Here is a 10,576-nt window from a genome sequence, read left to right on the forward strand (position 1 = left end):
GAGGACGCGTAAAGGGAGGAGCCTTCACCTTTATCTGCAGATAAATGAAAAAGTACTATCACACTCAACACCATGCGGAGAAGTTACACCATAGACCTGCTTAAACATAACAAGTCAAGGCCAAGAAGAAAACCAAACCAATCAAGAAAACCACTGAATGCATGACTTGCACTCACTGAAGTCTGCTTTCATCTCAAAAAAGACCTCTTCAGATTAAAGCCAAAATTCTGCCCTTTCCTGGTGTTTTACTGTAAGCACAATGAAGGCCAAAAGACATGCTGTAGAATAAGTGTCAAAGTATATCTTGGATGGGACTGTGGTGTCTTTTTGTATCAGTCTTGCAGCGGAATGTGATATTGAGGAGACCATAATGAAACTGATAAAGGTCTTTGTGTGTGAAATGCTGCTTTATTTGAACAGCAGCAGTTATGTATGTTGGCAGTGAGGACAGTTTGGTTTCATTTGATCAGATTTTCTGAGTCACATGAATAGGCCAGAAAACAAAAAATACATCAGTATTACTTTACCAGACCAGATTGGGCCCCTTTTTCAGCCCGGGAGTTTCATGTCCAAACCAGCCCACTTTTTCCATGGAAGAGGAATTGGAATAAATAAAACAGCAGCTAGCTCTGACAATGCCTTTGTACTGGTATAAGTTCAGGTATATGTTGGTAAGTTAACAGAAAACACTTCACTTTAACAATATGTTTAATTCAAACATAAATAAGATAAAGATTTATAAGGTAAAAAATATGATAAAGATGAAAATCTATTTACCTTTGTACAGGAGCAATAAATTGAAATTAGAATAATTTGAAATTAAAATTGCATTTTTCTTCCTAACAGAGAGGCGCTCTATTGTTAGATTTACACTAATCCTATATTATAAATGGGAAGTGGACTCTGTCCATGTGTCTCGGGCATCACACAAAATCTGTAAAGTGCTGAGTGCTTTAGTTTGACATACTTATGTATTTTTGGTCAAGGAAGAGGCTCGCGAAAACAGCAAGGTGATAGGACCAGTATTTTAGGACCTATCAGTAATTTTGGAATACAATGGCCTCCCAATGGCCAATCACGTTGCTATTCCCAGAATCACAGAATCATCACTGAAGTGGGTTATCTAGCAACAGATAAATAATCGGGCCATGTTGGCATGGTGTCAAATTTCATGTGCAGAAACAGGCACGCCAGCTGAGAGGTTATTCAACTGAAAATACCAGTAGAATTTACCAAGAAAGTAAAGAAAGTAAAAGAACGAACAGGATCGGAGGATCTAGAAGCTCGTTTAAAATATGGCACTTCTAAATTATGTTGATTATTTTCAGTTTGGAACTGGATATTTGTGATTAATGGTGTGTATTAGGCACTACAAAATAAACTACACTAAGTTGACATTGCACACGTGCAATAGCCTTATACACTGACAATCCAAAATAATTTCCATATCTGTCTTTAGCGGCTGCAGCTGGGGTGTGTCCTCTGGAAAACAGGTCTGTTCATTTCACACATTTGGCAGCATCGGCTTCCACCACCTTTCTTTTCTTGAACCTGGCCTTTTGGGCTCCACTTGGCCTCTTCCTGCCCTCCATCACCACCCACTGACACTGGCACTATTCTGTTGCAATATTTAATTTTACCGCTCCAGAAAAGATGCCTCGTGTATGGAAGTAAATCTGTCTCATCAGATTTTGAATTATAAAAGCCATTGAATATCTAATGTTGAATTTTTTTGCTCTGAAATTAAGTAGCTGAATTTTTTTTGCACTGAAATGAAGTATCTGAATTTTTTTGGCTCTGAATTCAACTATGTTCATAAATTTTTAATAAAAAATATTCAGATGCAAAACATTCAGAAGCAAAAAATTCAGAAGCAAAAAATTCAGATGCAAAAATTCAGAAGCAAAAAATTCAGAAGCAAAAAATTCAGATGCAAATAATTCAGATGCAAAAAATTCAGATCAAACATCCGGGACACCAAGGATAAGCAATCGAGTCTATCTCAAGTCGAACCAACAGCCAACCAATCAAGTTACGTTAGGTTGGTCACGTGACGCCGATGCAGGAAGAAGGTCAACTAGTGGGTTCCCTCCAGAACTGAGCGCGGATCTCCTTCATCAGCTCTCCTCCCCGTGCTACCGTGGGTCCGCTATGGATGCGAATGATGGCGCTTCGGTAAGTGTATTAACTCTTTTATTTGGCATTTGTGTCGTGTATTTTTGTAAGATTCGGTGATACATACGAACGGACACTTTGCACATTAACAGAATCTATTGGACAGTATCTACACAGAACTGTGGTGTTCGTTAAAATTGTGTTAGCATTGCTAAGGCTAACTGACCATAGTTTATTGTCAGTAAGGTAGGGCAGTGCTTATGATCGGACTGACATAAAAGTTATGACTGTAACAATAGCTGGGTACTAAATCTTAGTAACGTTTAACCACGTAAAACTTCATCTCTGTGCAATTAATTTGCATTGGGCAGTGATACCCCTTTTCCACCAATTATAAGCTAGTGCTAGTTCGGTGCCGATGCTAGGGCCAGTGCTAAACTGGTTTCAACCGGATGCCTCCAAAGAACCGGTTTGGTTTTCCATAGACCAAGAGCCCGGTCAGAGCCACGCCAAGTCACCACAAGTAACGGCGTTAAAGTTAGTAGTTTACATTTCTCATTAGCATGGTGGTAGCGTCGCCGTTTTCCTAATCAGTCAGCTTCTCCATAGTTTATCTATTTTATTGATTAAATAGTCAATAAAATAGATAAATAGTCAATAAAATAGATAAACTACGGAGAAGCTGACTAAATAGTAGCCCTGCGATGAACTGGCGAAATGTCCAGGGTGTACCCCGCCTTCGCCCCTATGTAGCTGGGATAGGCTCCAAGCGACCCCCGTGACCCTAGTGAGGATAAAGCGGGTTCAGAAAATGAATGATTAAATAGTTCGGTAGCGTCCACACAAGCTACATTTTCCCAAGCATTTCTCAAGCGGAGCTATAAAGTTCTGACTGTAACAAAAGCTGGGTAGTTAAGTTACTGGCAGCTTAACTTTATCCAAAACTGTCAAATCAGTCCACGGCAAAGTCTAAGCACATATGTACGGACAGACGACAGTGCCTGCGGCCCGTGGGTCGAGGGTAAAAAAAAAGCACAAATGGACGGCCAGTAATATATCTGTAACCAAACTTTAATTATGTTTAACTTTTTGCCGTCATATAACATCATCTTTTGGCTATTAATTTGTAAGATCCTTCTTACTCTGTGCTGTATTTCTGATGACAGGGAAGTCAGTCTGATGTTATGCAGTCAGCCAGGCACTTACTGCAGTTACTCGCATCGACAGGGAGACAACAGGGCAGTGATATCGCAAATCAAGACATGAGGTTTAGTATTCAACAAATTCATGTAGGCCTACATATGGCTTACTTTAATCAATAAATTCTAGATTCATCTATGGTTAATAAATATTCTTGGATACAATCCTGCAGAGAACAGAGGCAGGGAGGTCACCATGGTGGTATAGCCTATCAGCAAGAAAGACCCTCTGTGCAAATGGAAATGACCAGGTAAAGACTGAAAGGATACATCCTATTTTTAATGCTAGCCTTGTGTTTACATATTTTGGCAAAGGGAGCATTCTTCCTGCTACTTACAGTGAGTAATAGACATTGTATGGTTGCATGCTCTGCTTTTTACTAGTATAGCGAACTTTAAAATCTGTTAGTAAATTCTGGAAGAAAGCGTCTGATGTTTTGTGATCATTCAGTAAAATTTAGAAAGACCTATTTCACTTGAGGCTCATGTGAAATTAGTTTATGTAAAGAAAAAAAATATCATGGGTTTTTAAGGTCTAAATGATGGCCCACTGCACTTTATTGGAACCTAGTGAGAATATACAGTAGAGTGCCATGTTTTTCTATATTCATATGTCATGCAAAACAATGTTCAAATTTGTCCATGATCTTTCAGTGTAGTAAAAAAAAAACAGTTAATATGTTAGTTCATGCTTTAACACTTTTATTTTCTATAGGTCCTTCCCAGGTATTTTTACAAAGTCTCGAGGAAAGAGACGCTTTCCTGCAGCCAATCTTGTTCCTGCCAAGAAATTCAAGCCACTTGAAGTGGCCTTCTACTTGCTGCCAAAGCAGTTTGAGAAAACTCCAAAAGAGCAGGAACAAATCATCCATTTGCAGGCAGGGCTGGGTCGTAGGACTGCTCATCTAGATGAGAGCACAACACATGAAGAGGTAGTATCATGCAGTTATTTTTTTAAAAATTGAATCCGTATATTGTATATTATATTCTGATATACTGTGATGTTCATGAAAAACAACTATGTTCATTTATTGTATGCACACATCTCAAGTAAGGTTTTTGTAGAACCAAAGATACAATTATGTTTGCTCAAGTAAAAGCAACAAAACTATGGGTTAGTGGTAATTATTACTTAGAATTATTTCCATTTTGAGGACTACAGTATATCCAAAGTACCTCACTGACACATAAATCCATAGATTGTGGATTGAGTGAATGAAACCTAGCTTACTTGTCATGCAGTGTGATGAGTGCTATTTCTGATTTGAATGATGAGTTTTGATTCTCTTTTGGAGGTTACACTTGTATGATTTTTTCCCTTACAGTTATGTGATGCCCTCAAAGTTTTATTCCCAAAACTGGGGACAGTTACTGGCGGGTGGCTGCTTTACACATCCTCAGGTAGGCCAACACAAATTTGTGTGTTGGTGTTGCTCATTCATCTAAAAAAAAGTACATATGCAGTAGCGAACTGCACATTATGCAACACACTGTTACCTCATTCTAACAGACACCTATGTCAAACTTTAAAATATTCTCTTCAAACTCATCTCTGTACATTTATTATTAGGTTTATTCATGTAGGCTATTATTTGAGAATTTTTTGTGAATGTTTATTAGTTTGTCTAAATGCATATCAGCAACTGCTAACTAGTTGTTTATTTGTAGTAATTATATTTTATATTTGTAAGTCAAGTATAAAAACAGGTGACGACTTCAGTCTGGACTGCAGTCAGACAAGAAGTTTAGTTGCTTTGACTGACCTTCTAGATATGATATATACCTAATGAACTGTTGAGACTTCACAATCTAGTTTTCCTCTGCAATATTTTCTACAGGTGGATGGGGTAGCCGAAAACTCTCTCTTGTGGCTCCTGACGACACTGGCTATACAGGCAAGCTCTTGAAGGCTGCAAGTCGTGGGGGTAAAAATCTTTACATCGCCCCTATTCAAGAAGAGCTTAGCACAAATTCCCTTCCATTAACTGACGACGCCTTTAGAAACATGCCAAAATCCACATGTCAAAAGTGTGAAGCAGCAGTTCCCCTTCCACTCCTGACAGAGCACATCAAGTCTTGTGATGTTATTCATGTTGGCAGTGATGATAACCTGATTAATGTGGATAGTGGAGACCCGGAAGAGAGCAAATGTAAGAATTCTCTGTTTAAGATTTGTTAGCACATAATATAGTAATAAACAAAATACATTCAGAGACAGTTTGTTTGAAAATAATAGTCATTTTTTGCTTGTAACTTCAATTTCTCAGCAGCAGATATGCAGGAATGTCCTGTCTGCACAAAAATGTTTCCCACTGACTTTATTGAGGCACATGCTTCTTCATGTGGGGAAAGGTAGCCATTTACTTTTTACTGTTAGTTTTTTTTTCTCTCATCAGCAATTGTTTTACACTTTAACATGCAGCACAACTATAACACACAAAATGTTATGTTTGTAGTGCAGGAAATGAAGTGATGCATGCAAGCACTGTCATTATGGAAGAGCAAGCCGCAATGCCTGGCCCATCAGGAACATGTGCAGCAGTCACAGATGGTAGGTGCTGCTCAAAGTTAGCAGTGACACAGGAAGGTAAAGGTAAACAGTGTTACAGTGCAGCAAAAATTGGCATGTAACAAAGCATGACCTACTCTTTCTTGATATACACTATGAATTGTTTACCTTCAAAAGTCACCATAATAAGGAGCGTAGCAGTGATTGGATATTACAACAATTTTATGTATACTTTTCAATCTCAGCAAAGGCTTTAAAGCTCGGTGACTCTGGAATGCCGGAGTAATTCTCACATTTATTCACATGTTAATATATTTGTAGTCAATGAATCTTTATTATAATTACTAGTGTTACTTTATTTATGCCTAAGTAAGGCTTGATGGCTTTGACTTGTGATTTGAACAAACATGTTACTTTTTTTTTTTTTTGCTATCTTGACAGTTGAGCATAAATAAACAACCATGTTTTTATTTTTTTCTTCTTAGGCTGGTTAACTGTCAGTGACCCCACCAAGGCCATATCTCAGTGTGTGGACAGCTTTCTCCGTATTCATGAAGTGGAGACTCCTTTACTTCTCAGCATGGACATCAGAAGAAGTCCTGCTGAACAGGATATGGCCCTTATCTCTTTCTACAAGCGACCTAATGTGGAATGGGGACGGCCCCTGAATTGCAGACTTGAAGGTAGCTCCAATTTCAATTTATAGTTGTTAAAAACTACTTTAAGTATTTTCTTTATCTTTATTCTGTCAATTATATCTTGCATTATGTTACAGGTGATACTGCTATTGGACAGGGGGTAACTCGCTTTTTTTTGTCAACATGTATAGAAAAGCTGAAGTCTGGGTTTTGCATCAATTTTGGTATGTATGTTATTTGTATGGCATTATTGCAAATGCTGTTCTTATAAGTTGCTTAAAGATGTTTTTAAGTAATGTGTCGACAAGTTTATAGTGTTTTTTTTGTATGTTTGCTTTACCCTGAAGGTACAAAAGACTCTACTGAACGTATAATGCCTGTATTGTTGAGAACTAGGATCTCCAGTTTATCACAGAACTAACACATACCGTCTGACAAACATTCACACTCATATTCATACCGAGAGGCAATTAAGAGCAATATTACCCTTAATGTCTTTGTACTGTGGAAGGAAGCCTGTTTTCTGTTGTCATTTAATGTTTTTACTGTCTTGAACAGCAAACTCCAATGTTACACGGCTTTTTGAAGGAGAGCCTGGTCATCTAGTCCCTTCAGCCTCTCATTTCCTTGTGGAAAGTGATATGTTCTTGGTGGCGGGGAGAATGCTAGGCCACTCCTTTCTTCATGGAGGACCATGCCTGTCGGGATTCAGCCCTGCTGTTGTTCATGTCCTTCTTGGTGGAAGTCCTGAAACAGCAACTGTTACACTAGAGGACTGTCCAGACCTGGACATCAGAGAAACAATTGCACTTGTATGTTTAATGAAAATAAAATTAAGTTATTTCTCTCATGTTATATTTTATGCCCATTGGGCCACCCTTTCATTGAGTATCCATTGTCTTCGATGAGTGACATTTATATTTGGCTAAATTAAGCTTGTCAAATGAAGAGGGAGTGAATGAGATTTCTAATACTTTTGTATTTATGTAAATGTAATATATATATAAAAAATCCTTATTATTGAGCAGCTCAAATGCTGGTTATCTATAAATAAAATAGAAGGTGGAGCTTATTGGACTCACTGTTCCACTCTGTACTGTGTTATATTCAGTACTTTTTACAAGTGTATATAGTATGGAGCTTTACACATCTTTATCTGTTTCCTGATTTGCTTCCTTCTGTCTTGAAGCTTGAAGGGGAATCCAAACTCTCAGAGAAGGATACAGTAAGTGTCCAGGATTTAGCCCATGCCTGGGACTTCCCTTCCCTGACTGAGAACAACAGGAAATGGCTTTTTGAAAAACTATTGATCCATGCTGTGAGTAAAATTTGAGAAATGTCTGTTTCCTAAGTTAGATGTGGCAATTCTTGTTTTTTGTTTTTATCATGCGAGTGATGTATGGGTTATAAATGCTCATGGCTAAAAACATAAAATCTGTTTGACAACGTTGAATTGTTACACATTTCCTGGTTTATTTATTCCCAAGGGGGGGAGGAATGTCACGGTTGATAGTAATAACAGATGGTGGGAGATCTGCAATATTGCAAATGCAGGGAATTTTATTAGTGAGCAGGAGAACACTCCCTATTACAGGGTTCCCACAGTTATGAAAGTCCAGGAAAAATTGTGAAATTAGAACAGTCTTTCAGGCCTGAAAATATTTGAAATTAACAGAAGGTTCTGGGAAAGTTTTGAATATACACTGCTGTTGACTGTTGTTTCTTCACCTATGACTCCTCCTTTCTTCTCCTCCTGCTGGAGTAAGAGCCTCATTACTTGCTTTAGGATAAAGACTCTTATGTTTTCAGCCATTTGTCTTATTAGTATTAATAGCCACCCTTCTGTCAGTCTGCCCCAGGGCAGCTTTGGATACAAATGTAGTTTACCACCACCAGAGTGAGAATGAGAGTGTGACTGAATAATGGATCCATTGTACGCACTTGGAGTATGTGTTAATAGAAAAGCACAATATAAATCTAATCCATCATTATTATTATTAACAGGTCATCGGACGTGTTACGAGACAAATTAAGCAGCTGAGACGAGGTCTTAAAGAAACCCCAATGTGGACAGTACTGACTCAAAGACCTGATACAGTGGCCATCCTTTTTCCAAAACGGGGAGAAGGAAATTTCAGCCCCGAGGTAAATTTAATTTACTATGATCTTGTAAAGTTTTCTTCATAGTATGCCTTCGTTGAATACTGTCCAATATTATAGTTCATACCTGGTCAGCATCTATTACTGTCTATTTTCAATCTTTTTTGTTTTATTTCTTACTTCATACATATTATCACGTAACCCAGAATCAACAGACTTTCAAAAAGTACCAACAAGTGATGTTTGATTAAACAACTACAAAAGAGTGCAAGTGATATGCAATAGAAGGATGTCAAAGATGCAAAATGATTGAAGCCTTTCCCATGCTATTTTTTCAATATAGGTACTTCTTCAGCGCATCACTTGGCCACGTGAGGATGAGGATGATGAGGATTATTCAGTTGACACCAAATGCCGCATGTCTGGTTATCTTCGACAATTCATTGCTAATGGTAGGTTTACAGAGTACACTTGGAAGTGCTACTTTCAATATTATTTGTCTGTTTGTATAAAAATTACTTAACTGTTTAAATAGTTAACATAAACTTCAGGTCTTGGATTTTTTTTTTTTTTTTAATAAATTTGTCATGTTGCTGTTTTCAGCTCAATAGTCAGTAGTCTAACTGGTCTTGTGCAAAACATTACTGTTATTTGAACAACTTATATAAAGGGTTTTATTAGTCTTCTATTGAGCAGTTACTGCCACAGTTAATCTACTGATGACCAGCAAAATCATATGTATTAATTTTTTTGTTGATATTTGCTCATTATTTAATCCATTTTAATCTACTCCATAGCAACACTAACTGAATTGACCAATCTGGTCAAATTCTGGACTGGATGGGAGATTCTACCAACAAGTCTCTGTGTAGAGGTAGTCATGGGTAGATGCCCCACAGCTTCCACCTGCTTCGAGACGTTGCGCATCCCAGGGCACTACAAGGATTACGCATCTTTTAAAAGTGACATCCTAGCCTGTATTTACAGTTGCCAGACAGGATTTGGTCTTGTGTGAGTGACATCCTAGCCTGTATTTGCACTTGCCAGACAAGATTTGCACTAAGGTATGTTGATGTGACTTAAGCTTGGTGGATATTTAAAGTTTTGTTACGTTTTAAGAGTTGTTAGTTGAACTTTTATACATTTCTGTACTTGCCAGACAAGATGTGCACTGACATATGCTGCCATGATTTAAGGTTGGTGGATATTTAGTTTGTTCAGTTTTAAGAATTGTAGGTTGAAATGTTATGCTTATCGTCCTTACTTAACCAATATGCCTGATTAGTTAAGGCATATTGCATGTTTTAGACACATTTGGCACACTTGAAGTTTATAATATTCCTTGTAAACCATCTCTGCATTAAAAGAAATCATTCAAGCAGTTGTTAGCAGTGAACTTGACTATTGATTTTATTTTCTCACTGTTACAAGTGAATGGCATGAAAGCCCTTTGCAGTGTTATAAAACATCTGTAAACCTCAGCTTTCACATAAATTACATGACATTTTTGAAGTTTTTTTCTTCAGAGAATGTAAAACAGAATAAATCTAGTCAAATGAGCCAACTGGAATAACTTGAAGTTTTAAAATTACTGCAATATCTCCAAGCAAATATGTAAACCCCTTTAAGGAGTACAAAGTTAGTTCAATTTTTCTGTTAACCCATGTTACTCGAAGTTATCATCCAGATGTTAACACATCCTCACTAATTTGAAAACAACTTGCTTATAAAAACATCTCAACATAGATAGATGGATAGATGTACTCATCCCAACTGAGAAATTACAGTGTAGCAACAGCATAACACACATTCAATAACAATATAAAACCACAGCAAACACGAGTAAAGAAGACAAATATAACAAGAGCAAACACTGTACATTATAAATTAGTAGTATAAAGAAATGTGAGGTATGTTCATGTATGACTAGATCTCCAATCAGTTCTTTCACAGAGAAAGAAACTGCTCACAAAACTGAACAGCAGCAATGTAAATATCACAGCCACAAGACTGTG

General features: G+C 37.5%; 1 protein-coding gene across 2 annotated transcripts; it reads left to right on the forward strand.

Annotated features, from left to right (window-relative positions):
• Positions 1-1,960: 1,960 nt before the first annotated feature.
• On the forward strand, positions 1,961-9,906 carry LOC115425624 (uncharacterized). 2 transcript variants are annotated; one of them, XM_030143280.1, is made up of 15 exons: positions 1,961-2,175; positions 3,282-3,382; positions 3,488-3,565; positions 4,030-4,246; positions 4,640-4,715; positions 5,153-5,464; positions 5,582-5,666; positions 5,771-5,865; positions 6,309-6,506; positions 6,599-6,685; positions 7,020-7,273; positions 7,651-7,779; positions 8,466-8,606; positions 8,905-9,013; positions 9,359-9,906. In XM_030143280.1, exons 1-15 carry the CDS (start codon positions 2,152-2,154, stop codon positions 9,574-9,576), a joined length of 2,124 nt encoding a protein of 707 aa, XP_029999140.1. In that variant the 5' UTR covers positions 1,961-2,151; the 3' UTR covers positions 9,577-9,906. The 2 variants fall into 2 exon arrangements, with proteins under 2 accessions (XP_029999140.1, XP_029999141.1); XM_030143281.1 differs by having other exon boundaries at positions 5,585-5,666.
• Positions 9,907-10,576: the final 670 nt, after the last annotated feature.

Source organism: Sphaeramia orbicularis, chromosome 9 (assembly GCF_902148855.1).
Source record: "Sphaeramia orbicularis chromosome 9, fSphaOr1.1, whole genome shotgun sequence".
NCBI classification, from domain to species: domain Eukaryota; kingdom Metazoa; phylum Chordata; class Actinopteri; order Kurtiformes; family Apogonidae; genus Sphaeramia; species Sphaeramia orbicularis.

What these genes read in the sequence shown, in the direction of transcription:
- LOC115425624 (XM_030143280.1), top strand. Translation starts at nt 2,152, where the DNA reads ATGGATGCGAATGATGGCGCTTCG. An exon ending in ATGCGAATGATGGCGCTTCG is followed by an intron (nt 2,176 to 3,281) that starts GTAAGTGTATTA and finishes TTCTGATGACAG; the next exon opens with GGAAGTCAGTCTGATGTTAT. An exon ending in GTGCAAATGGAAATGACCAG is followed by an intron (nt 3,566 to 4,029) that starts GTAAAGACTGAA and finishes TATTTTCTATAG; the next exon opens with GTCCTTCCCAGGTATTTTTA.